Here is a 27,142-nt window from a genome sequence, read left to right as displayed (position 1 = left end):
ACATACCTCTTGGTTGGAAACAGGTTGGGACAAAAGCAGTTCAAGTTTCAGAGGCCTGCCTGAATAAAAAAACTTCTTGGGAGACATCTAGGAGCAGGCAGGGACGATTCCTGAGAAGCCTCCGCTGTCACGAGTTCCACAGGACAGGGGTGCTGCCCACAAAACCCTCGGTCCCTAGTAAAGGCCGACTGAATCTTACAGGTGCAGAGAACTTTCTGTCTGGATTAGTAGAGCCCAACAGACCTCTCCCACACTGTATATGTTGTAGAACCATAGAACTGTAGAGTTGTAAACGACCCAAAGGGTCCTCTAGCTCACCCCCTTGCAATGTATGGCCTTTCTCACTTCCTTTACATGGGGACACCCACCTGCAGTGAAGCTTCTCCTTTTCACCCCTAGCTGGCCACCCAGGCAAGTGGAATTCGTCTGGCTGTGAAGCAGAACAAAGAACGGACCGAACCATCTGCCGCTGTGACCATCTCACCTTTTTTGCTGTGCTCATGGTGAGTACTGGTGGCTCCCATGCCAGGTAGACCTGTGCAAAGATTTTCCTGCCCCACCCCCCATTCTCTGTCCCTTTTAAACCATCTCCTTTCACCTTCAGATATCCTCCCCAGAAATCGACCGCAGCCACCAGGTCTACCTGACCTTGATCACTTACATTGGGTGTATTGTTTCGGCCGTGGCATCGTTCTTCACCATCTTCTTCTTCCTCTGCACAAAGTAAGGCAGAACCAGAAAATTGCTTCAAATATGGCAGAAGTCCTAGGGGATTAGGGAGACAGCCCAGGAGGAAGACTTGCTAGATCCTAGAAGGAGATCCAAAAGGAAATCATGGACTGGGGGGGGGGGGCAAGGATAATCAACAGAGGATGGAGGAGAGATGCAGTGAAGGTGAAAAGTCAGAACAGGCTTCCACAACCTGGTGCCCTCCAGATGTTTTGCACTGCAACTCACAACAGCCCCATAGTTCAAGGAACCATGGCTTTGTGTTATGTGCGAGCCAGGCCATTGTCTCACTAGTGAGCTCGGTTGTGTTTTTTACTATACTGATCTCAAGCCACCAAAATAGAAGCATGGAAGAGGAGTATCCCAGGAAAAGGAGAGTGGGTCTTTCCTTGGGAATACCTAGCTTATGGCAGTCTTATTCTGGCCACCAGCTGCCGCATCTGTGGAGGGGAACACCATGGAGAAAAGCCCATGGACTGCTGGAGCCAGGTGTGCATATGACAGACATGTGTGGCTTGTATTGAGAAAGAGTAAGGCATTGATTATCAAAACATTGATTGAAGCCATATCCTAGGAGACTTAGTGTATGGTTTGACTGAATCTTGGGGTGGGGATCCCACACACGATTGGGAAAGAAATATCACACTCTCTTTTCTCCCCAGGAGAAAGCAAGGGGACAACATTGTCTACGTTCACATGAACCTCCTCTGGGCCATCTTCCTCCTCGACATGAGTTTCCTCATCGCAGTGCCTCTGGCCCCTATCAGTGGTGACGTAGCTTGCAAGTCTGGCGCCATGTTTCTGCATTTCGGGGTGCTGGCCTGCCTGACCTGGATGGGTATCGAGGGCTACAGCCTGTACCTCCTTGTGATCAGAGTCTTCAATTCCAACATCAAGCACATGCTCCTTAAGCTTTGCCTGGTGGGCTGGGGTGAGTGGCCAGGGGTCGCTGGGAGTGGTGCAGGTCTCTTGTGGACATAGCCAAAGAAGTTTGTGACTAGGTCCATTAGGAAGCTGGGCTGCAAGAGAAGAAGACCGATAAGCAGAAAGAAAGCATCTGATGCAGTGGAGTGGCTCAGAGTGTGGCCAGATTGCTGGGAAGCCCCCAGTTCAAATATGGCCTCTATCACAAAAGGAAGCTACTTTATGCCAAGTCAAACAGCTGGTCCATTTGGCTCAGCATTGTCTATGCTGACTGGGTGTGGGTCTCCAGGGGCTGGTATTCAGCTGAGTCCTACTCAGAGTAAACCCACTGAAATTAATGAGCTGAAGGTAATGCTGGCCATTAACTTCATTGGGTCTATTCTGAGCAGGACTAATGTCAAATACCACTCAGAGTCTTCCCTATCTCTACCTGGGGATGCCTTTCAGTATTGAACCTGGGACCTGATCCAGCCATTGGCCTAATCCAGCAGGGCTCTTCTTAGGTCAATTGACAGGAAGTAGCTTTTTTTTTTTTTTTTACATAGGGGAATATTCAGAAGTGGTATCCTCTCCCTCTGCTTTGAACCGGAAATTTTATCTATGGTAAAAAAGAAATAAATTCAGGTATAGTGCCTGAAGTTGCGGTGGGAGTGACCTCATAGAGCAGGGATGGGGAGCCATTTTCAACCCCAGGGAACCCTTCCAGGGAACTTCCCGGGGAACCCATGTCAGTGGCAGATGGGGCTGGGGGCAAAAGTGGGCAGAGCCAGAAATGTGCATTTTGCCTTTCTGCAATCTGCTGGCTTCCACGCACAGCCCACCCTTTCCTCCATTCAGTCTAGCAGAGTTGAAGGACACATCCCTGCCAGGCCAAGCCACTGTGGAAGGGAGAGTCCTGAGGGCCAGTTAAGAGAGGCTTCAAGGGCAACATTTGGCCCCCGAGAAGACTGAGGCTTCCCATACCTCTTCTCAAGCTTGGGGAGCAGCTGCTGCCCCTTTTCCTTGCTCCACCCCAAGATACATTTCTGAGTTGTGGGACATGGGAGGGCATTCTGTCTTTCCAACTCTGTTCCTGTTGACCACTCACAAAAAGAACATTTGGCCCCCTTCAGAACCCCTTGGGTCCAACAGGAGGGCAGAATCCATCCTCATTTTGGATCCACTCATTTTCCTGTCTGCTGTTCAGAGCGATTTCATTCTGCTGCTTGTGGTTGTGTTCCTTTTTTTGCTTTTTTACTGGTTTGAAATTTTTATCTAGCATAGTTCACTTTTGCTTGCTTTGGAGATTTTTGTACGTGACTTGCAAATACTTAGAAATAAAATGCACGTGTGCATGAGGAAGAGGGGGGTGGATGCAGGTGCCAAGGACCACCCAAGGAAGTGGGGTATAAACATTAAAGCATATTGTCCTCTGCCTTGCAGGTCTTCCCCTATTCATTGTTCTGCTGATCTACGTGATCAACCAGTCGCATTACGGACATTTCCCCATTAAAGTGTATGAATCCTCTGGGGAATATACCAATGCAACAATGTAAGTGGCTTTGGGGGCGGTACATGTCCTCTCACAGCCAAGTTGATTCAGGTAGCTGCATTCACAGTTTAGCCATAAACTAGAAGTATAGAAGCTTTTTCCTGGTAGTGGGCAGGGCAGAGACAGGAGTGGGCTTTCTCTCTCTCTCTCTCTCTCCCACCCTGTTTCTCCACATTTCCAACCCCTGCATTCACTTCTCCTGATGGTTCCTCTGCAAGCACGACGTGCATTCAGCCCATTTAAATTTAGTTCTGCTTGGGCCCGGGGTGGGATCCACCTATCAGATGTGGCCTGTGGAGGGTTGGCCACCATTTGATCTGGCCCCAGGTGGTTTTCCTACTCCTGCTGTCCATGTTCCTGCTCCACACAGGTTTCACACCAGCAAGGTTCCAGCAAGCACCAGGCAGCTTTGTCCCTAAGGGGTGTCAAGTAGTTGGGCTGCCTGCAGCTCTCTTCCCGGTGGCAGCACTGGGTGGGTGGGCAGGCGGAGAGGGTGTAAAATGGGCTTTCTTCTGCCTTGAGATGTTCCATTAACTTTGAAAGTCCCACAATGGATTGACAAAAGGACATCCTTTTGTTGTGTCCCTCACCCAAACAGAGGTCTCCAGAGCGCTACAGTCTGTCCCCAAAATGTTCTAACAAACACACCTCACTCAAATTTTTGATTAGCGACCTTCCAAAATGCAAGCATGGGTGCCCCTATTTCAGTCATTTCTGATCTCAGAAGAAGGGGGAAAGAACATTCTAAAGTTCCTAAGCTTGTTTCTCTGGATTTGATTCTTCTAGTCAGCCACTGTGAGGTCAGGATGCTGGAGTAGATGGGCCATTGGCCTGATCCAACAGGGATCTTTTTATGTTCTTATGAACATGCTTTGGGACACTGTGCCACATCCCTCATGCCTGCTCCCTCCCTCTTCTTTTCCAGATGCTGGATCACCAAAAAAGAGATCAACAACTTCCTGAATCTGGGCTTTCTAAGCCTGGTGCTCTTCTTCAACACCATCATGCTGGGCGCGATGGTGCAAGCGATCCTCAAGCTGCGATGTCAGTGGGGATATGCCGTGATGCTCCTGGGGCTCAGCTGTGTGCTGGGCATCCCTTGGGGGCTGGCCTTCTTCTCCTTCACCTCTGGGACCTTCAAGCTGGTGTCCGTGTACCTTTTCACCATCATCAACTCACTCCAAGGTCAGTGGGTGGCAGCTGTTTCCTCCCTTCACTTATTTGGGTTGTCATTTTGTCACTGTTTCTTCTCTCCACTGGAATTTGGTCTATTCGGGTGAACAGGCCTCTGCCCCACCAACCTTAGTCTCTACCTGGCTGCCGCCTTCATTACAACCAGTCCAGGGGGTGGCTCTGCTTGTCGTTGGCTCTAGCGCCACCTACTGTTGACCCCCTCGCCTATTGCCCTATACCAGTCCCAAAGGGGAACCAGCCGCCATCAGTGCCGGATTTACCTAAAAGCTAAACAAGCTATAGCTTAGGGCCCCACTCTCTTGCCCCCCCCCCCAAAAAAATTCACAATATACTACTTCTTAATTGTATTTCAGTTCAACAATTACTTTGATAAAATACATATTTTGCTATGTGCAAATAGCTTTAGATACCTATGAGGTCCATAAATTACCATATGGCATACATTCACCACAAAAAACAGCGACAATTTGTTGTTGACAAAGGACAGCTGGACATATAAAGAGCCCCATTACCTTCAGTAGCTTAGGGCCTCATCAAACCTAAATCCGGCCCTGGCTGCCATTGAAATCACATTCTTCGGCTTGCAGTTTATTTATTACCAGGGCAGCATCTTCAGAATCAGCCCCAGGGCCAAACTACATGTGACATTAGTCAATAGGGCTGTGGGTTTTGTTTTGGTTTTTTGACATGGGGCAGGGAGACAGATCCTAATATGGAGGCTTGGGGTTTTTAGCCCCTTTCCTCCCTTGCTACAGTACTGATGCAGATTGGGGCCTTCACGCTTGCAGTTTGCACTGCAAAAAAGAAAAAAAGCCCCCCTCATTTCAGTGGGATCTTGTTTGACCACAAAATTGCAGGGTGTGTATGGGGGGGTGGGGGGTGTACAATCCAAAGCAACTCCACCAAAAGAAGCAGAGGGCTTCTTAAAGTCCCCTCTACCCTCCATGTTAGGGTTCACATTAGTAGGAGCAGAGGAAGCTGCCTCATTCTGAGCCCTAGAGCATTGCTGCAACCATCACAGCATCACCAGCACTGACTGGCAGAGGCTGCCCAGGTTTTCAGGCAGGGACTTATTCTCAGCCCTACCTGAAGATGCCATCAGCGATTGAACCTGGGACATTTCGCATGCAAAGCAGTCCTTTAGCCCACCTCTGCTCCACACTGACTGGCAGTGGCTCTTGGGGGCTCTCCAACACAGAGTCTTTCTCAGCCCTACCTGGACCTTGCACCTGGGACCTTTTGCCCTCTGGTGGCTGGTCCATTGTGGTGCATGGGGCTCCCTTGGAAGGTGGTGGACGACCCTTCCTTTGAGATTTTTAAGCAGAGGTTGGGTGTTGCTGAAGTTGTGATTCCTGCATTGCAGGGGGTTGGGCTAGATGACCCTTGGGGTCCCTCCCAACTTTATAATTCTGTGTTTCTAACCTTAGTGTTGCCCTCACTTGTCTGCACTCTTGCAACCAGTTGTCTCCACCTCTTGCTGGCCTCCCTGCCTCTCACGCAGCAGTCTCTAGGAACGATATACGATATCTTTATTGTCATTGTCCCATGCAGAACAATGAAATTGAAATTGCTGCTTTTGCATGCAGGGTGTGGGCTCTGTTGCTGAGCTGTGTTCTTCCCTGACACTGCCACAGGGAAGGTTCACACAGGAGGACAAGTCTTGACATGCTCTCCAACTCCTCCTTTCATGTTTCACCCTCCTCCTTCTCTCCCCACAGGGTTCCTCATCTTCCTTTGGTACTTGGCAAAAACCCTCCAGTCCCGTAGGTCTTCCTCCTACTTCTACAGCACCAATTCCAGCAGCATCAAGCTACAGCCGAGCAGCACCAGCATATGACCCAGTGAGGGGTCACATTCTGCTTGGATGTCCTGCCTTGCCTCCTGTGGATCCGAAGGCCTCATCCCTACCTGCTTCGGAAATTCAGACTTTCAGGGATCACTTTGTCCTTGCACTGCCCATAGCTGAGTGGTTGGCGTACAGGCTGTTTCAAAACCTGGAACCCTCCATGCCTGTGTCTCCCCTATTTATCAGGGGTATCCTCACCTCTAACCTCCGTCTCCGTGGAAAGCACTCATACCTGTTGAGCACGTGCGAGGGAACTGTTGCAAAGAGGAAACCACGTCCGCAAATGGTTTAAATGCAGTATTTCTTTCTATATATATTTATGTAATTTTTTAAAGGGGGAACTCATTTTGTGACTCCTTTTCCTAACAAAAAAGGACCGCTCTCCTGCTCCGCCATCGGTTATGAGGCATGTCGGGGTATGTGATTGCAAAAAAAATATTGGATAGGTATTGAGAGCATGGATAACAAACACCCTGAAGAAATACAATGGAAACAAGTTAGAAATTATTCTGTTGCACGCCACCCCAATCTTCAAGCAGTGCAAGGTTCCAGGCACTTACCCAGGATTCGTGTTTCCTTCACAATGGGCCACAGCGGAGACTGTGGTGTCTTTGTGATATATGGTTTATTTACACACATCTATACAATCTGAGCCCATGATGGAAGTGCTCACAGCATTAACATCCCAAAAGGATCTTGGATTCAAACAGACATCAAACATTGCTCTCTGCCCCTCTTCTAGTTTACATCACAGCCCCCAAACTCTACTCCAGACTCTGGCATTTGTCCTTCTCACTATCTGCAAGTTGAAGGAGGAGCCCTGCCTGTTTGTCGTCTCGCACAGAGCTTCAGTCTCTTAATCTGGAAGCCTCATCTAGAAACTAGCCTGGCATATATTTTAACACATGCTGGATCCAGGCATTAGAGGGGTCTGGTACCTCCGAACTCATAACAATACTATAATTTCCAGAAAGAAAGAAAGAAATCCTTTGAAACAACTTTAACTCTCACTAACAAAGCAGAAGCGGCCAAGTTCACTGCCAGACTTGCAAATAGGATCAAAGGACCTAGCAGGAGGCGTGGAAAACTCCGTGGAAAAGGAGTGAAAACAACCACTTTGGAAAAACAAATGCAAGAAGGCCACAGGACTGCTGAGTGGGCTGACTCTCTTTGGATTTTCCTGAGCATAGAGAAAGTCTAGATTTATGGAGGAGAAAGTGTGGGACAAAAGTAGCTGAAGGAGAATGTTGCCTGGACGAGCCAATTAATCGGATCAGAAGGGGTGCAAAATCCACATTCTGCCAAGGTGTGGACAGACCCCGAACAGTCCTTTTTGTGTATAAGAACAACAGCCCTGTGGTGTGTCCAACCATACAGGCATTTTTATCCTGAAACAGTAGCTGCAATAGCTATTTCTCTCTCTTTTTTAAAACTGTAGTGTGGTAAGCTGATAAAACTCTTTTTGTAATTCAAAATGCATTTGTTAGAAATCCTTTGCGGCAGATGCTTTGCTTGACTTCACCTGGATCAAGTAACTCTTTCAAGGGTGGGGTCCCTCCGATGCATTCCTCCCTGGGGGCTGCTCTTTGAAAACACCAGCTGCTGCAGAACTAGCCCAGCAACACGCCCCCCCCCCGCCGTTCCCTTACTGGCTGTGCCCCACCCAGAGCAAGTCCCAGCAGCACACTCTCACCAGCTTGCAGGCTTCCTGTTCCCTTCTGGGCACAATTCAGAGAACAATAAAGCCATTTTCTTCGGGATCAGAAAGTACTGAGCAAAAATAATCATCGTTCCGTGCCATTTGGCAGGATAAAGGAGGAGAGGTGGGGAAAGCAGGCATCAACTGACGTCACAGGACTCCAGAATGATCACACTTGTTTTTAGTACCAAGATCACACAATATATTTGGGGGTGGGGGCACGCTTCATTTTTGCTTTCTCCCAGCCTTCCCCAACCAGGTGCCCTCCAGTTGTTTTGAACTACAACTCCCATCAGCTCAACCAGGGGATGATGGGAGTTGTAGTCCAGAACAGCTGGAAGACACCTGATTGGAGAAGGCTGCTTTTATCAGAATATAATGTGGTAGCCCAACAGGCTTTTCTATAAAAGTAGTCCATACATTTTGACAGCTTCATTGAGAGAAAACAGCTTCTCAACTAAGTCCCAGTACGTTTCTGAGCACAATTCAAAGTATTGGTGCTGACCTTTAAAGCCCTAAGTGGTCTCGGCCCAGTATACCTGAAGAAATGTCTCCACCCCCATCATTCTGAGGTCTTCCTCTGAGGGTCTTCTGCTGGCTCCCTCTCTGCAAGAAGTGAGGTTACAGGGAACCAGGCAGAGGGCCTTCTCGGTAGATGTCAAGGAAATAAACTACTATCTGACTTTTAGAAAACATCTGAAAGCAGCCCTGTTTAGGGAAGTTTTTAGTGTTTGATCTTTCATCGTGTTTTTAATATTCTGTTGGGAGCCGCCCAGAGTGGCTGGGGAAACCTAATCGGATGGGGCGGGGGGTATAAATAATAAATTATTATTATTATTACTAAGAAAATAGAATTGAATGTATTGGTGAGGGAGACTCCAGCATGAAACAGTTGACCATTTTCCGTATGCTGTTGGAAAATTAGACATGTAGTGGCAAAGCAGAGTCTACAACCAAATTTATGCCACAAAAATGTAAGCACATAGCAAACCCAAGAGGAATCTTTGGGCGAAGACTCATACACCTGCCCTGCTGGACAGTTTTGTTTTTTAACATACAAAAATTATATTTATTGACCCATTTATAACTAGGGGCTGTGCCCCAGCTGGCACCACTTGCCAGCCGCCAGCCATTTCCCTCGCAGATTGACCCACTGGATCTTCCCACCCCATTTCTGGAGCTACTTTTCTATTCTGCACCCCCATGCACTAGCCTCACCCCCGCCCCCTTTGTGAAACTGCACCTTGCACACAAACCACCCCATGGTAAGTTGTATCTCCCTCCCCCCTTAGAATAATAGAATTGTAAGTTGGAAGGGAATCAGAGGGTCATCTAGTCCAACTCCCTGCAATGCACAAATCCTGCCCACAGCTGTCCCTGGGTAGGCTCCAACCATCAACCTTCTGGTTAACAGTGACCCATTGCATCAGCAACCAAGCACCCTTTTCACCTTCTGCCCAATTTTGAAGGCACCACCTCTCCTGTTCTTTTGTCCATGCTGCCATCTTCAACCCCATTTCCATACCTCCTACTCCTTTTTTTTAGCCCTCTTCGAGCCCTCAATTCCCCCCATTACTTTTCTCAACTCTTCCTTGCACACAGACCCTCCCCCTCATTCCCATGCTGCTTTTTCTCCAATTCCACAGCCCCTTTTTTCACGCTCACCAATTCCCCCATGCTGATACATGCTACTGTATCTTTAAGACAAATAGACTCTTAAGAGCAAGCTTGTCAGTGTGTTCAATTACAGGTGGTTAAGTTCCGTTAGATGACTGGTGTACACCTATGGATGCTTCGTTGTTAAAAAAAGAAAAGTATTAACAGCTGTTTTGATTGTTTATGGATTTTTTTTCACACAAAAAACTAGCAAGTTGGTAAGGCAAAGAGTATCTGAAAGGGGCCATTAGGGCCAGCAAACCGTACAGGTCCATACAGTTTCATAAGGGGTATTCAAAGTGTGTACAATGAATGACTCCTAAATAAGCAGGACCAGCCTGTTGTACGGCAGTGCAGAAGGCGAGAGGAGCTATTGCCCCTGTTAGCACCTTGTATGAGAGGCTGCCGAGACTCAATAAAGCTATCCAGCTGGATGATTCCTTGACAAAAGTCTATTTTGTTGTGTCAGTTTCTCTGAAAGAACCAAAGACCATAATCACTAACCACCTAGTGTGAAAAGCTAGTTGTGTTTCCCGTGGTGTAAAAGAAGGAGTAGAAGTGATATGTGGGTTAATTGTGGCAGGTCTTATGGTAAAATAGATAATGCAGCTAATTGAGGAGAACGTGGAAAATCCTGGTCCAAAATGATGGTACAACTGGACATAGCCATCAGCACATACTGTATGGTAGACAGCCCCCAACCAAACAGCACCCCCAGCAGCAGTCTTTGGATTGGGAAGGCTCCCTGTGTCCTAGTTTAAGAAGCATCAAGTGCCACCTTTGGGCCTCTTTCAGCACAGATTCCAGCAGGGGATGAGCTCAAGCTCAATTCTCAGGCTGCCATGTTGCTCCAGGAGTCACATCTGTGCTCTAACCTTGCGTTGCTGCAGCACTGCACACGCATAGCAAATGATGGGGAGAAACTGGGCAACCTGATGGCTCCCCCCACCACCTGTATTTGCCCCGCTCCCCTTTCAGGAATTAATGGAGCAACGTGCCAGGATCAAAGGACAGGCTCCCATGCCGCTGTTACAGCGCATAAGCCAGGCTGCAACGTGCAAAGGTTGGATGTCTTTGTGAGATCTGCTTCCACTTGCATTACAATACTGCAGGGCCTGTGCAGCCCTTACTTGTTGGATTACAACACCCAGCAGCCCCAGCCAGCGTCACCAATGGTCAGGAAGGCTGAGAGTCATGGTCCCAACAACATATGGGGACCCAGGTTGATGCTAATTGGATGGAGGGTAGCATATACATGGATCAAATAAATACGATGGTAAAATCACAAAATACCTGGTAGTGGCTTATCTACATAGTGAACTGGTCAAAAGATGATGCTGATTGATTTAAACCATGCTGTCTCATTTAACCTTAAGCTAGGAATGTCTCATTACCTTTCACCGCAAGCCTGTTGGAGCAACCTCTCTTGCTATGTTAGCTAGAAGGCATCTGGGTCCCTGGAGCTCCCTTCTTGGCCCTGCAGCCTCCTGCCACCCAGGAGATAGTCACACAGTAGCATCTCAACCCAAAGAAGTTCCTTCACTGCTTGCTCTGTGTGTGAAATGGGGCAGCAGAGCTGAGAACAAAACAGTTCCATCACACATCGTATTTCTCACCTCTAAACTGACTCCCAGAGTAAAGCAAGCTAGTGAGTGAGACACCACATCTATCTGCAATTGTATTTATTTGGAATTCTGCTGCTGCCGCCATTTGTTTTTACAGCTTGCTCATTTCTTCATGGCTTTTGCAACAGCAATCAAAATGATGACGACAGCAATACTTGCTGAAACCACTGCACCAGGGATCCACAGCTGCATTCCTGAGGAGAGGAAAGAGAAAGTAACTGAGGATGGGGGCTGTGGCAAGAGAGAATGACCAAGACTGGCTGTGGATGATGGGAGATGGAGTCCAGCAGGTGCCCAAGGCTGAACACCAATGGCCCAGATCAACCTTCCCCAAACTGGCGGTGGCTTCCCGATGTTTCAGACTACAACTCCCATCACCCCGGACCATTGACTGTGCCAGCTAGGACTGAGTGAAACTGTGGTCCAAAGTATCTGGAGGGCACCAGGTTGGGAAAGGCTGGTCTGGGCCATTCATGACCTGATCCAGGAAAATAGGTACATACTCCAGATGAGCTGTTGGTCTTCAGCATCCCGCACTTCCAAGTGTGATGAGGCCAGGAAACGGATGGGACCATAGGAGATGATCTTCTGGTAGTCATCAACCAGCTCCCTCTTGCTTCTTTGCTTGCTGGGACATTGCTGCAATCAAGATCAAGAGGGAAAAGGCGTGAATGTGTACAAAGATGCATCATCTTATATAACACAGAATTATAGCTACATAATGAGCCATTTCTGCAAGCCCATCAACCTGTTGTTTTCAATTTAAATAAATTAAAATGGATCTCCTCTTCCCTCCCAAGAGCCACAAGGAAGGATACAATACACAAGCATCTTATTTGATCTTTTGCAACAAGTTTTGGGAAAGGGAAGAATAAAAAAAAAGTTGTCCTGGATCAGCACATGGGTTGCTGTAGTCCAACATTTCGGTTTCCAAGCCCTGCTCTGTGTCGCTTTCACATGTTCAATCATTAGTCTGTTCTGCCCTCTTTATGCATTAATCTGTATTACAAATGACTGTGCAGATTTTTTTTATAAAAAAAAAGGTTGAAAGAAAAACTGTGTTCACATCACACATTTAAAGCACAAGTCTTCCCTGCTGCAAGAATCCTGGGAGCTCTAGTTTGCCAAGGATGCTAAGAATTGTAGCTGTATAAGGGGGTAAATTGCAGTTTCCAGGAATCTTGGGAGGAGTGGGTGCTTTAAATGTATGGCATACCTGCAGCCAAAGTACGTTTAAATGTTTATTAAATTGTTACATTTTTATTTTGGTTTAATTGCCATTTTTCAGATCATTAGTCTCACAAAGCAGTTTACAAGCACGAACATATATCAAAAATATCATTAAAATCCCCCCCTAGAAGCAGTTGTTTGTTGTGCTATATCTTAAAAATTAATTATTTTATTACTTAACTCGTGCATAAAACATAAGAAGAGCCTGATGGATCCGGCTAATGGCCCAACTAGTTCCCTTTTCACAGTAGCTGACCAGATGCCCATTATGGGAAACCCGCAAGCGGAATCTGAGCACAACATCACCCCCCACCCTTGCAGCTTCCAGCAACTGGGATTCAGAAGTATTACTGACTCTGACCATTGTAGTTAACAGCTATTGATAGACTTCTCCTCTATGAATTTGCCTAGCCTCTTTTAAAGCCATCCAAGTTGGTGGCTATTACTGCCTCATGCACGAGAGATTTCCACATACTTTAACTTTGCAGTGTGTGAAGAAGTCCTTTATTTTATCTGTCCGGAATCTTCCAACATTCAGCTTCACTGGATGTCATCATCCCACTCCACCCCCACCCCGCCCTGCAACCTTGGCCTTAGTATTTAGCTTTGCATGTGCACCCATGCTCCTAAATCCAGTCCTTCTCAATCCAGGAGTTTAACTTCACAGTCCTTTCTTTTCTCATCCTTCCTACCCTTCTACAAAATTGTTTGTTGTTCTTTAATAGTTAAGTAAAAGGTAAAAAAAAGAAGTAAAGGACTTCTGGATGGTTTCGTCCAGTCAAAGGTGACTATGGGGTTGCGGCGCTCATCTCGCTTTCAGGCTGAGGGAGCCGGCTTTCCGGGTCATGTGACCAGCAGGACTAAACCGCTTCTGGCGCAATGGAACACCGTGACTCCGTTTACCTTCCCGCCGCAGCGGTACCGATTTATCTACTTGCACTGGTGTGCTTTCGAACTGCCAGGTTGGCAGAAGCTGGGACAGAGCAATGGGAGCTCACTCCATCATGCGGATTTGAACCGCCGACCTTCTGATCGGCAAGCCCAAGGGGCTCAGTGGTTTAGATCACAGCGCTACCCGTGTCCCTATTAGTTAAGTACAATACCCTTGTCCCCACCCATCAAGGGGCATTAGCTGTCTTCTTTTCTCTGAAGCAGTGGCTGAGTTTTATACCGTCGCCTCTCCATCCTTTCACAGTATTTTGCTAAATTATATTAAAAAATTGTATCTACTTTAGCATACACCTCTGCTGCAGCAGTGGCACATCCTTGTAGCTGTTTGGTCACTATTGTACTGGGCATCAACAGCAGCTTCATAGCTTACAGATTTATTTTAAATTTCCAGTCACTGGTAAGCAAATCTCTCACCTCTAGCAGCCTCACCCTTGCCAGTGGGTTTGCTTCTACCCACTAAGCAAGCAGCAGCCTCATGGCTAAGTGCATTTCAGAATTTCCAACCACTCTATCTCACCTTTGCACCAGCAACCCCACCCTGACAATGGTTTGCTATACTTCTATATACAGCTGCAGCAGCAACCACCAGCTTGTATATATATTTTTACAATACCTCATCTTTAAGAGTTGCACCCTTATATGCATATATTTTTTTGCTACATTTCTGGGCATTAGCTGCAGCCTAGTGGACAAATGTTTGTTTTTAATTCCCCAACAACTAGATCTTTCAAATTTAGTATGCCACCAGCAATTATTCCTTTAATATCAAAATTGTGGAGTCAGACCACAACCCCTGCAATACAGGATTATTACTCGCTTGCTATACTTTTATATACCGAGCATAGCAGCAGCCTAGCAGATTACACAGTTCTATTTTTAAATTACAGTGTCTCAAGCTTAGTACACCAGTAGCAATACCCTTATTCCAGTTTACAATCCTTTGTTTTGCTCTTCTACATTTCTTTGGTGTGATTGTACACACAAAAACACACATACCCATCATTATAAAAGAGAGGCACTCATTATAAAACTATTTCAATTGGTGGTGGGGGTGGGGAGCCTTCCATTGACTAAGGAAGATATTTTTTCAGCACAAGGATGAGGAAGGTCAATGGGATCCTGCTACCATCTGAGGATACATGCGAGCCCAGGAGCACCACAGTGGTGACCTACACCCTACAGAGATGCAGAAGAGTGGCCAATATCCTAAAGACACACAGAGAGAGGTTACCTTGGTGCAGGGCTCTTTGTTCTCCGGTACACAAAGGCGCACTTGGCAGTGCAGGTACACCTCCTGGAAGTTTTTGAACTGGAACATCTGAAAGCTAAACTTTGCCACAGTGCTGTTACCAACAGCATTGAGGAAAGTCAGCGTCTTGTCGTGCGGGCACCTGGAAGAGACCAAGCCCAAGCTTAAATGTCCAGCCCCCAACTTAACCCAGGCTGTAAACATTCAGTCCTGGAACACAATTTTTTTAAATAAAGAGAGTGTATTTGATAATGTGCAAAGTGCCTTTCACCTCACTGGTAACCACAGGCAGCTTTAGGAGCATCGTTGGTCATACCCTGCATTGGCAAGGCTCATTTGACAACGGTGAGAAACTGAGCCTCCAGTGTCATCGGCTCAGTCCAGTGGAACTCTCTGCCAATGGAGATTCAGTAGGCGCTTTCTGTGCCAGCTTTTATTTTTATTTTTTATAAATGATTTTTATTGGTTTTACATAAAATCACATTACATAACATCGGATACTCTTGTTTTATCTCTTTGGCTTGACTGAGCCTCCCTCCCATCTGATGGTTTACAAAATTAAACTTTACATCTTTACATTTTGCTTCATTTCCTATCCTTGTTGTATCATTACCTAAAATGTTATATTACTCAACCTGAATAGGTAGCAATTTCACCTTACAAATCTTCAGATAATTCTGTGCCAGCTTTTAAATGGCTGCCAGAAACATTTTTCCCCCACCAGGCCTAAGCAGGCAGTTAAGGATACATAATTCCCCAACGGTTAACTGATGCCTGCTTTTAATTTTTTTATTGTATGGTTTTATGTTTTCATTGCTGTAAACCATTTTGATATTCTTGTTTATGATATAGTGGTATGATAATATATTTTTTTATAAATGGGGGGGTGGAGTTTACTTGTAAAGCCTGCAACTCGCTTGCAGAGGCTTCGCAACCCACAGGTTGGGGAAAGCAGATATACAGGATCAAACCCCTCAAGAAATCCCATGCCAAACTCTCACCCCTTCATGATCAGGAAGTGCTTTGTGCTGTCCAGTGGGTCATTTGTTGGGGTGGCCCAGCAGTCCTCCATGCCGAGGAAGAAGTACTTCGCCTCATCCCGCCCTTCTATTTTCACGAGGACGTAGAGCATGTCTGTTACGAGCAACGTCAGTGGTGACTTGGGATAGGCACGCACATAGCTGGCATTTTCATACAGCTCCATGTTGACTCTGAAGTCCCCTTCCTTGACCGTAAACTGGACAATCCTAGGAAAAGACACACAACACACAACACACAAACCCCGCCAGAGTCAGTCAGGGATTCACATGGACAAACCTAACCCACCTGCCCATGCTTATCCGCTCTCCCACAATCACCACCTTTACCCACCCAATTCTGGAGTCCCAGGACAAGATACAAGGAAGTTAAATAAGTATATCTAATAGCAAACTCAGGTGATGAATGCCAGAAGACGCGAAGACAAAATGAGAAGAGGGAGATTCCAGCATGCCTAGGGAGAGCCCATTTTCAGAAGTACCAAATCAGACTATTGGTCCATCTAACTGGCCCACTTCCAGACCGGATTGTCACAATATTCTCCATGTGGGGCTGCCCTTGAAGACTGCTTGGAAACTTCAACTAGTCCAAAATTCAGTGGCCAGATTACATCTGGGGTTCCATTTAGATCTCATATAATCTGGTACACTGGTTTCCAGGCCCAATTCAACATTGGTGTTTAAAGCCCTAAGCAACTCAGGTCCCAAATACCTGAAAGACCCCCTCCTTCCCTATAAACCCCCTCAGGCATTAAGATCCAATTCACTTCCAGCAGGGTTTAAAATATCCTCATGAAAATTCACAGCATTTTAGTACGAATTTGTAATATACACATATGGAATTGTGTCTCATATACACATTGTTTTCAAAACATTTTCTCATGATGTATTTTTGTTTCATATTTTCACTTTCCATTTCTATGTGCACTTTACCCTAGTGCATGCATTTTTTGTACACATTACTCGGCTGGAGAACTGCATTGCAAAATTCGGAGAAGTGTGAATTTTGGGGGACTGCTGTGCTTTGGTTTGCTTCTTGCTTCAGGAAGTGAAAATTAGATGGGTTTGCCTTTAAACTGAACCAAAGTTCTCCCCCATCCCTCTTGGCCAGCCCTGCAGCACATGCCACAATGGAGCAAGGATGGGGAAGCAGGCCAAAGGCCATCAGAGGGAAGCCCCTGGCCAGAGTCATCACAACAACAACAACAACCTACTTGTCCACAGGCCTGAGTCCGTAGGCCAGGCCAACCACATGCTTGGAGGCATAGATGCAGGAGAAGTGCAAGCGGATCTGGACGCTCCTGGTGATGATACTCTGGTCGTTGTCACTGCCGGACTCAATCATATTGGCGTAGGACACATGAGTCTCATTGATCTGAAAATGGACCAGAAACTGGATTAGGGGGTTCAAAACCACATGTGGATAAAGAGGGCAACAATATAAAATCTGGCCACAGTACGTCATGCATTGGTTACTTCAAGATTGAATTTCTGTAATGTAATGGATGGGAGGAGGAAGAGGAAAAAGAACACGAAGAAGAAGAGAAGGAACAGGAAGGCTATCAATGGCAGTGAGCATGTCTATATATTTTTGTGAAATTGCTCCAGATTTGTATATGAAATAAAACTAAGCAGTTGCACGCTTGTGTGGATCTTCTTTACAAGCTGCTCCAGAGCACTTACATTAACGGTGGAGCCACAGGCAGTGTGGTTCTCCCCAGTCAGCTTTGCACCAAAGTAACTGACTCCGTCTTGCCATTGCTCGGAGACCAGGCAGGTACGGCTACTCAGGTGCAGAGAGGCCAGGGGGATCTTCAGCATTTCAAATGCTTCCTTCCTCACCAGCATCCTCATGAACTCTTCCATGCATTCCAGTTTCACCACCATTTCTGGGGGAGAAAATCCATCAATTAGAGCAAGTGGGGAACCTCCCTACCTCTGAGCAGTGCATGCAGTGGTGGATGGGTGCTTGTGGGTGCATGCCAGTGGGCGTGGCCAGTGCTGGAGATAGGGGGGGCCATTAAGACCCCATCCACACTGTACATTTAAAACAGCATCATACCACTTTAATTCTAATGGCTTCCCCCAGAGAATAATGGGAACTGTAGTTGTTCGGAGCTAAAATTCTCAGAGTGGTTTAACAGTAAATCCCTTTTTGCAGGGAACTACAGTGGTACCTCAGGGACGCGGATAGTGCTGTGGGTTAAACCACAGAGCCTAGGACTTGCCGATCAGAAGGTCGGCGGTTCAAATCCCCACGATGGGGTGAGCTCCCGTTTCTCGGTCCCTGCTCCTGCCAACCTAGCAGTTTGAAAGTACGTCAAAATGCAAGTAGATAAATAAGTACTGCTCCGGCGGGAAGGTAAATGGTGTTTCCGTGCACTGCTCTGGTTCGCCAGAAGCGGCTTAGTCATGCTGGCCACATGACCCAGAAGCTGTACGCCAGCTCCCTCGGCCAATAAAGTGAGATGAGCACCGCAACCCCAGAGTCGGCCACGACTGGACCTAATGGTCAGGAGTCCCTTTACCTTTACAGTGGTACCTCTGGTTAAGGACTTAATTCCTTCTGGAGAGCAGTTCTTAACCTGAAGCGCCACTTTAGCTAATGGGGCCTCCTGCTGCCACCGCGCCGCTGGAGCACGATTTCTGTTCTCATCCTGAAGCAACATTCTTAACCCGAGGTACTATTTCTGGGTTAGCGGAGTCTGTAACCTGAAGCGTATGTAAGCTGAAGCGTATGTAACCCGAGGTACCACCGTATGGGAATTGTACCTCTCTGAGGGGAATATGGCATGTCCTAACAACTCTCAGCACCCTGAACAAACAACAATTCGCAGAATTCTTTGGGTGAAAGTGGTTCAAAGTGATATGAAACCATGGTGTACTTTAATTTTATAGTGCAGATGGGGCCTAAAACACACACAGACACACATGCACACACACTGTTTTATCAGGTTCCTAGGGTAGGAGGTTAAGCACTCCACTCCCTCACAGACAATTCTAATGCAGCCCAAATTGCTGCCCTGTTGCTGCAGGGAACTATCTAGAGTAGCAGGGCTCTGTATGTGCACATCTGTGGGCTGAAAATGTTTGGGTGTGTGAAAGAGTGTGGACAGAGCCCTGTCCTATTGCAGCTCTGGCCCCACCCACTACTGGCATGTGGCCCCACAGAAGTCTGGTCTTAAGCGACCATGGCCCTCAGGCTGAAAAAGGTTCACCACCTCTGCTTCAGAAATACCCCAGAATCCTTCGTAATGTAAAATATGATTTAGCAGATCCTTCAGGGGTTTTTTTTGGCAAAGTGCTGTGAAAGGAAGGAACTTTGAAAGCCTGCCTCAGAAGGCAGTGGACTCTCCTTCACTGGAAGCTTTTAAACAGAGGTTGGGTGGCCATCTGTCAGGGATTCTCTAGTTGCAATTTCTGCATTGCAGGGGGTTGGACTAGATTGCCCATGGGGCCCCTTCCAACTCTGCCATTCTATAATTGGGACCAACCACACCCAGGGATGGAAGGGGGACGGGGAGAGAAAGACATACACTTCCCCACAGCACAGCAGACCTGTGTTACCTTTGCAGCGCAAGCCAGTGAACCCTGGCTTACAAGAGCAGCTGGCATTGTTCCCAACTGCAGTGCAGTCTCCCTGGTTCCAGCATGGGTTTGGGAAGCAAGGCTCTCCCAGATTCCTCCGAGGACGTGGGGCAGCTTCTCCTCTTGCACTGGGAAGCTCCGTCAGATGACCTACAGCAGAGGAAAGCCATCATTCTGTTGCCCAGTGGAGGGGTGGGAGGTCAGGTAACCTACTTTGCAGAGGACAGTCCTCAATTGGATGGGCTGCCCAGTCCCAAGTCTGGTCCTGAATGGGGTAACTGTGCCCCTGTCCATGGAAGCACAGGTCAATTCTGTGTCCAGGGCAGCTGTCTACCAGCTCCATCTGGTATGCAGGCTGACAGGGCCGTCTTAAGCATATCTGGCACTGTGGTTCAAAGATCCCTTTCCCAGAGTTTCCCCAAGCCTCTGCCGGGATCACTCTCCTCCTGCAGAGGCTTGGGAAGGAAGCTGCATGCCTGCCAGCCATATAGTTGGTGGGGCGCAGCTTCCATCCTAAGCCTCTACAGGGATCGCTCACCTCCAGCGGAGGCTTAGGAGGCAAGCTGCATGCCAACCAGCCATATGGTTGATGGGGCACAGTTGGCAAACTGTAAACTCAGTTTTCAATGACACTTCTATGTCCAACTTATCTATTGCCCTGATGACGTTCCATCAGCCTCTTTGTCTTCCAGGAAGGCCATCAGGAAACTTACTGTGATAAGTTGTTTCAGTAGCAGGCAGGAGGAGTACCAGAACTAGGAGCAACAAGCACTTCATGGCCATTTCTGCGGGGCAGAGAGAGAGAGAGAGAGAGAGAGACCTTGGAGTCATAGGCGATATTGTGAATATGTCTACCCAGTGTGCAGTGACCTTCGGAAAAAAAGCAAATCCCATGCTAGAAATCATTAGAAAATGAATTGAAAATAAAACTGCCAGTATCATACTGCCATTATGCAAATATATGATGCGACTGCATTTGGAATATTTTGTACAGTTCTGGACGTCTCACCTCAAAATGGATATTGTGTAGTTGTGAAAGGTTTAGAAGGCAGCCCTGTTTAGGGAAGTTTTTAATGTTTGAAGTTTTATTCTGTTTTTAGTGTTCTGTTGGGAGCCGCCCAGAGTCAGGGGCGTAGCAAGGGGGGTGCGGTAGAGTGTCCCACTGAGGGAGGTGACAAAATGGTGGGCAGCACTCACCGTGGGGCCTGCAGCACACCTGAGTCATATGTCTCTCCTGGGAGTGATGTGGTGGCTTGGGCGCCCGCAGGCTCCACACTGCCCCAAACGGTCCACCCGCCACCTCACCCTCAGCAGTAGGGCGGCTGAGTGGGAAGAGGCAGGCAGACTCCTCGGAGGCCCCGCTGTGGGCCTGTGGGCGGCTGGCCCAGTCCCTGGGTGCAGGGCAGGCGCGCCACCCCAGGGACTTGATCGGCTTGCTCCGCCACTGCCCAGAGTGGCTAGGGAAACCCAGCCAGATGGGTGCGCTTTAAATAATAAAAGAAAATAATAAATATAATAATAATAATAATAATAATAATAATAATAATAATAATAATAATAGAAAAGGGCAAACCAAATGGAGCAACATCCCTATGAAAAAAGGCTGCAATATATGGGACTTTTTAGTTTAAAGGTGAGAAAAAGGCAACATTATAGAAGGGTATAAAATTATGCATAGCATTGAGAAAGTGGACAGAGAAATATTTATCTCCCTCTCTTATAGCACTGGAACTCAGGTACACCGACGAAGCAGAATGTTGGAAGATTCAGGACAGATAAAAGAAAGGACTTGTTCATGCAGTGCAGAGTTAAACCCTGGAATGCTACACCTTGATGGGGCTTGTTGTATTTTTAAGGTTGGTTGTTATCATGCTGAACAGGTGTGAGCAGAAGGATTTAAAAAACCCTTGGCTAATTTTAAAGTCAGCCAATGACCAGGGATGATGATTGCAGTCCAACAAGGTCTGGGGAACTGAAGTTGAAGATGGAAGGGCTGTTCAGTGTGGTAGAAAGTCTGGTTTAAAAATAAGGAATCCTAAGGAGGAAAGTATGGATGGAGGGAGGGTGTCTTGAAATAGCCAACCAGCTGTGAGCAACAGGACCCGAGCAGGTACACAGGTCAAGAGTCTTCCCCTCTATGGTTAGATATATGCATTTCTATATAAAATATAGTAAATATTTCTAAATTTGAAAACATTATGGAATTCTATGTCCCCTTTTGTCCCCATTTCTGATGACACCTCTCCTGGTTTGTTTGGTTTTTTTGTTTTTGGCAATGTGTACATGCCCCCCCCCCCAAGAATCTACCCACCAGCAAACTGCAGCAGCCTGTTGTAGCAATTGTGATGTGCAGTGCTAGGTGCTGTATGATTTCAGCGGCACTTTATTGATGCTTCTATTTTTCATACATTGCATTTTATTGCATTCAGTAGAATTTATAACAATATATAAGGAATAAAGGAGACACATTAAAATACTATTAAAAAATGAATATGCTATGGATGTGCCATCTTCCATCTTCAACCACAAATCCACAGACACCATGCAGCTAACCTGAATGAAGCTAGGGGAAGACAGTTTGGGAACCCCTGGGAAATATTAAGAGGTGGGGAGTGGAAAGCAAAGGAGGAGCTCTCCAATACTGAGGGGCTGTAGAGTTGGAGAAAGTGCCACATAGGTACCAGAATATTTCTTTTTTAGATCAGAAAACCAAAATAGCATTGAGGGATGGATGTGAGGATGTGCTAATGGTAGCAAGAAAGAATTGTAGTAAATAATACAATAGGGTTATCCACAGAACTGGTTCTACAATTATTATTTTTAAAAATAAATGATTAGCCAAGCAGTTAAACTTCCACAGTCTCCTTCATATTATAAAGGGGAAACAAACTATTTTGTCTAGCAGTGAATGGAACCTTTACCCAATTGTTTGCAAAATTAGCATCTTCAGAGAACTTGAGATTCTAGCTTAGATAGGATTGCCAACTTTTTTTTGCAGCTAAGATACCTATGCCTTTAAGAGCTGCATCTCACAGGCCGATGTTGGGTGGATCTAACTTTCTCAACTAAAATGTGTTTCAGGCACCTGTTAAGGCATAGGATCCCTGACAGAAAAAAATTTGCAAGCAGACATGGGAACAATTATATTCTACATTTAGAATGTCAGTTTCCAAAATTGTATCACCCCGGCATACTTTGGGGGGAAAGCAAAACAAATTAGCTACCAGTATCGCCATTTAAACACCAGCATCTCAAAGACATTTACCAAGCCTTTTGACTGCTCATTGCTTGGGAATACATATTGGGGTTGTCATATGTCCAGAATTTCCCAGACATAGCTGGAATAAAGCAGTCAGAAGCAGTGTCCAGGTGGAAACCACTGAAACGTCTGGGAAAATCTGGACGTATGGCAACCCATGTCAGAAGTCAACAACTTTGTCCCCCACAAAAAAACTAAAAAACTCAACAAACTCACATTTTGAAATACAGCAACTCTCATATATATTTATATAACATTGCCTTCTAACACTGCAACTTGAGAGAAAAGAAAAGAGAATTGGGACTCTTTTCCGAAGGGAGCACTTGAACACAGAGATAGGATACTGTCAAAACTAGTTAGAGCTCTGTGCATTCAGCCTAAAATGACAAAACAATGATAATACAGCACATCCCTTTCCAAAGCTTTTAAGGGTACAAGCCATTGCACACTTACTTGGAAGTAGGCCCCTTTGGCTAGAGATGGATAAAGGAGACCAGGCTGCATCCACAACTTCGCTGCTCAGTCTCTTACTCGCTTTAGCCAGCTTCTTGCAACCTCACAGCTCCTCCTCATCTGCCACACAGACCTCCCTTCCACCCACCCAGCTCCTTATATTATCTCTCAACAGCTGACCCTCTTCCTATCCCACCAAGGCTTCCCTAGGGATTGTTTTTGTGCCATTTCGAGGTCTTCTCATTGCAGCTGTCAACAGAAAGTTTCATCTTCCTGCTTTTAATTTCAGGTCTCCATCAACCGTCACCCAAGGTCCAAAACAACTGTCCGGTTTTGCTCTTTATGTTATTTTATTATTTTCTGCTACTCATTTAGAGAATTATTGGTATCCTCCCTCTCCTCAACTGTGCTTTGAAAAAAGTGCTTTCTTTGTGGAGGGGGTGTTCCAGATGTTCCTCATAATGATCATTGAATGGAAACAATGCAGGTGTTTAACTACATCTCTGCTTTTATATCTAAAGGGCAGAAGCAGACACAGATAAGATTTCTGCATGAGTTTTCCTCCCCAAAGCAGTCAGAGAAATCTCACGCTTGTACTGAACTGGGGGAAGAGGCAAGAGAAAGGTCTCTCACGAAACTGACTCCAAGAGCAGCAGTTGCCCATTATCTTTATTAAGAACAACTGGAAATCTCAAAACAGTTAGTTACCTTTCATTCTGCACACCTGTGGTCCCCAGTAAATGGTATTCAGTAGCAGATGAGGCTGGTGGAGGTTCCACAGGGCTGTGGTTCAGTAGTAGAGCACATGACCACTGGGAGGAGTGCAGAAAGATTTGCCATGGTATATCCAGGGACGCAGGAAGGGGGCAGTGGGGGCGGACAGCCCCAGGTGTCATCCCAGAGGGGGAGTGACAAAATGCCCCCTAGGTTGATCACTGCTGTGCCAATCGTCCCCCCCCCACCCCCGGTGGATCACCACCATGCCAATCAGCCCCCTGGACAGATCGCTGCAGTACCCCCGTGCGTGAATCGCCACAGTGTCCCCATGCGCAGATCGCCCCGCCCCTGCTGCTCTGGGTGCCGGAACAGCAAGCTACACCCCTGGGTGTATCTGTAGCAGCACAACCAGATGCTTTCATCTGCCCCAGCTGCAGCAAAACATCTCTCTCCTGCATTGGTCTCTACAGTCACAGCAGGTGCTGCAACTGTCCAACTGCTTGACCTCACACGCAAAGGCACACTCCTCCATTGTCTCCCAAGACAGATGGATGCCAACCATTCCATGTTTTGCATGTAGCAAGACCCAAGTTCAACCCCTGATTCCCTGGCACCTCCAGATAGACATGGGAACATCTCCTGGCTGATATCCTGGTATTCAGCGCTAGTCCTACTACTCAGAGTGGTTCCGTTGAGATCAATGGACATGACTAACTTGGGTTCATTAATTTCAGTGGGTCTACTTTGAGGAGGACTTAGTTGAATACCACCCACACTCTTCAGCTTCATCGTGGCTTCCAAATTCTAATTGGATGGAGACTGGTTTGAGGGGAAGCAAATAAAACTGGAGTGTTTCTCAAGAAGCTGGAGGATACCAGTGGACTGTGGCTAACATCACTGGTACTTGGCTTCAAACACCAGAGGTGGGAGCTAGGGATGGAGAAGAAGTTCGGCTCACATTTAAAGCCTAATTTATCAAATTCACACTTTCCAAAATAATGCGAAACCGAAACACAGCAAAATTCACACTTACCTAAATTTTGTTATGTTGTCCAACCAAATAGTATTTACAAACATGCATAAGATATACATAAAATGAATATATTAATAATGCACATTATTAGGAGGAATTGCTTGCCAAGCAAATATGTTTAATAGGAGAAATTTGCACTAAAATCCTGAAGAAGTTTCACAAAGAAGCTAGAATAAGTGGTAATGTGTGCACAGTCCAGCTTGCAACAATACTGCAACTGGCTTCTGCATGTTCCTTGGGAGAAGGTGCCATCCTGTCTTGCACCTCAGGCAGCAAAATATATTGAGCTGGCCCTGCTCCTGCTTGGCTCCTAATGATAATTACGGTAACACCACTTGAAATAATGGCTGCAGCTTTCCATTGAAAAGCACCCCGGTACAGATTATGTGACAGGCAGAAATTCAATTTATAAGGTATCAGGATCAAGAGTGTTACAGAGAAAGGACAGTAAATATCTCCAATACGCAGTGACTGCAGCAAGAGTGTTACTGGCACAAAGATGGAAACAACAGGAAATACCGACAATGGAAGATTGGAGGTCTAAGTTGTTAGACTATGCTGAATTGGATAAGATGACTGGAAAGATTAGATACTTAAGAGACCAAAAGTTTACAGAAAACTGGGGGAAATTTGTTAAGTATCTGGAGAGTATAAGTGATGGCCAAATAACACTAGAAGGTTTCAAAAGAGCACTGTGAATATATGAGAGACATTGTCAAAAGGAAGGTGAGGGAAAAATATAACTAATGACAATGGTTAAAAAAAGAAATGCGGAAATTAATAATGGCTACGAAAGATTTACGGAAAAGCTGAAGGAAGTCCAAAATCAAAGACTAAGAAATTGAAATGTGAAATGTGAAGTATGTTTTGTTTGTTTTGTTTTGTTGTAAATTAATAAAAAATTATTTATAAAAAAAAAAAAGAGTGTTACAGTTTTGCAGGAGCAAAGAGTGTTTAGAGTTGCTGGTTTGCATTGATCATGTTTGTATCTGTGAAATGAACTTGTAACTTTTCTTCAGGAAACAATAAAAGTTATTAACCAGAAAAAAATTAAAAATATCACTTTTCCCCACGAGTGCATCTCTGTTTTGGGCATGCTGTATTTATTTATTTATTTATTCATTCATTCATTCATTCATTCATTTATTTAACAAAGTTTGCTTGATGGAAAGAAAACCTCAAAGCTGTTTACAGAAATATGAAAGAAAACATTATCTTTATATATATACACACACACACACACACACACACACATATAATGAATTTTACAAAACATATTTAAATTCAAACATCGTTTAGGATTCCCTGAATCCTTTGACTCCCGACTCCACCCTTCCATGGTTACTTCCTGACAGTAAGAGCTGTTCGACAGTGGAAGTTGCTGCCAAGGAGTGTGGTGGAGTCTCCTTCTTTGCAGGTCTTTAAGCAGAGGCTTGACAACCATATGTCAGGAGTGCTCTGATGGTGTTTCCTGCTTGGCAGGGGGTTGGACTCGATGGCCCTTGTGGTCTCTTCCAACTCTATGATTCTATGATTCTACCATTATCAATCTCCCTCCCCCCAACTGCTTCCCTTATTTTCTCTTTTTTTCAAAAGAAAAATAATCCATAGCTACCATAGTTTTTCGTACATTACAAGCATTACTCAAATCCTGCCAAAGTTTTTAGTTGTTTACAGTGTTCTCTTAAATACATTATAATTTTTTCCCATTCCTTCTTGAAATTCTTCTCTTCCTGATTTCTGATTTTCCCAGTCAATTTCGCCATTTCGGCAAAGTCCATCATCTTCATCAGCCATTTGTCTCTGGTCGGAACTTTGTCTTCTTTCCATGTCTGGGCCAGTAGTATCCATGCTGTTGTCATCGCATACATTATCAACAAAAACAGGTATTTAAACTATGGAAAAGCTGATGAAAAACAACAGTAGATAAAAAGGGATTAAACACATGTTGTTTTCTGCATGTCTGGATAGGCTGGCCTAAAGAAAAATGTTTTAAGTAGGTGCTGAAAGGGAGAAGGTGAAGATGCCTGCCTGCAGGGAGTTCCTAGAGCTGGAATTGTGGGATGAAGTGGCCGGGGGAAGGGGCTTCAATGTAACCAAAAAGCCCCACTACCTGACTTTCCCCAGTTGTAGCTTAATCTTAAAAATAAAAACGCAACTAAGGGAACCATCAGGCCCCCCAATAAATTACGCACTGGGACAGCTGCACCAGCTGGGTTTCTGCCTGTTAGGTTTTGCATTCTTCCAGAACTGAAAAACATGGTGCCCACCGGAAGCTAAATTGTTGGGGGGGGCATTGCCTGTCGCAAATGTGCTCTTTCATTGCAAACTTGGGAAGAAAAGACAACTCAGAGCTAGTTTCTGGACGAGGAGATGGACACAGACGACTACAACTCCCAGAAGCCTCAGCTTCCCAGGAGG

General features: G+C 46.0%; 2 protein-coding genes across 13 annotated transcripts in view; one reads left to right on the top strand and one right to left on the bottom strand.

The window, feature by feature from the left end:
- The window catches only part of ADGRG1 (adhesion G protein-coupled receptor G1), a 39,190-nt gene extending 29,161 nt beyond the window's left edge, over positions 1-10,029 (top strand). For 10 of the 11 annotated variants that reach the window (XM_083452892.1, XM_083452893.1, XM_083452888.1 and 7 more), the window contains 6 exons: positions 400-503; positions 605-723; positions 1,392-1,660; positions 3,076-3,184; positions 4,110-4,369; positions 6,097-10,029. In XM_083452892.1, coding sequence (XP_083309018.1) covers positions 400-503; positions 605-723; positions 1,392-1,660; positions 3,076-3,184; positions 4,110-4,369; positions 6,097-6,215 — 980 coding nt within the window. In that variant the 3' untranslated portion in view covers positions 6,216-10,029. The remainder of the gene's footprint in view (positions 1-399; positions 504-604; positions 724-1,391; positions 1,661-3,075; positions 3,185-4,109; positions 4,370-6,096) is intronic. The other variant, XR_014514313.1, reaches the window with a different exon arrangement.
- A 1,215-nt stretch (positions 10,030-11,244) lies between these two features.
- LOC310683220 (uromodulin-like) lies at positions 11,245-27,135 on the bottom strand. 2 transcript variants are annotated; one of them, XM_083452951.1, is made up of 9 exons: positions 26,917-27,135; positions 19,973-20,044; positions 19,239-19,409; positions 17,355-17,560; positions 16,886-17,046; positions 15,636-15,881; positions 14,617-14,776; positions 11,708-11,843; positions 11,245-11,398 (listed from the first exon to the last, which is right to left on the bottom strand). In XM_083452951.1, the coding sequence occupies exons 2-9, from the start codon at positions 20,040-20,042 to the stop codon at positions 11,307-11,309; spliced, it is 1,242 nt and encodes a 413-aa protein (XP_083309077.1). In that variant the 5' UTR covers positions 20,043-20,044; positions 26,917-27,135; the 3' UTR covers positions 11,245-11,306. The 2 variants fall into 2 exon arrangements, with proteins under 2 accessions (XP_083309077.1, XP_083309076.1); XM_083452950.1 differs by lacking the exon at positions 26,917-27,135 and adding an exon at positions 22,972-23,439.
- Between the last annotated feature and the right edge of the window lie 7 nt (positions 27,136-27,142).

This window comes from Podarcis tiliguerta (assembly GCF_965153285.1).
Source record: "Podarcis tiliguerta genome assembly, chromosome: 8".
Lineage (NCBI taxonomy): Eukaryota > Metazoa > Chordata > Lepidosauria > Squamata > Lacertidae > Podarcis > Podarcis tiliguerta.
Note: the sequence above shows the minus strand (reverse complement) of the source record. Positions and strands in the feature narration are given on the sequence as shown.

Coding starts and splice junctions, on each gene's coding strand:
- LOC310683220 (XM_083452951.1), bottom strand. CDS start 20,042: ATGGCCATGAAGTGCTTGTTGCTCCTAGTTCTGGTACTCCTCCTGCCT. Junction 15,882..16,885: donor GGACTCAGGCCTGTGGACAA/GTAGGTTGTTGT, acceptor GTCTTTTCCTAG/GATTGTCCAGTTTACGGTCA. Junction 11,844..14,616: donor ACAAAGAGCCCTGCACCAAG/GTAACCTCTCTC, acceptor TCTTGATTGCAG/CAATGTCCCAGCAAGCAAAG.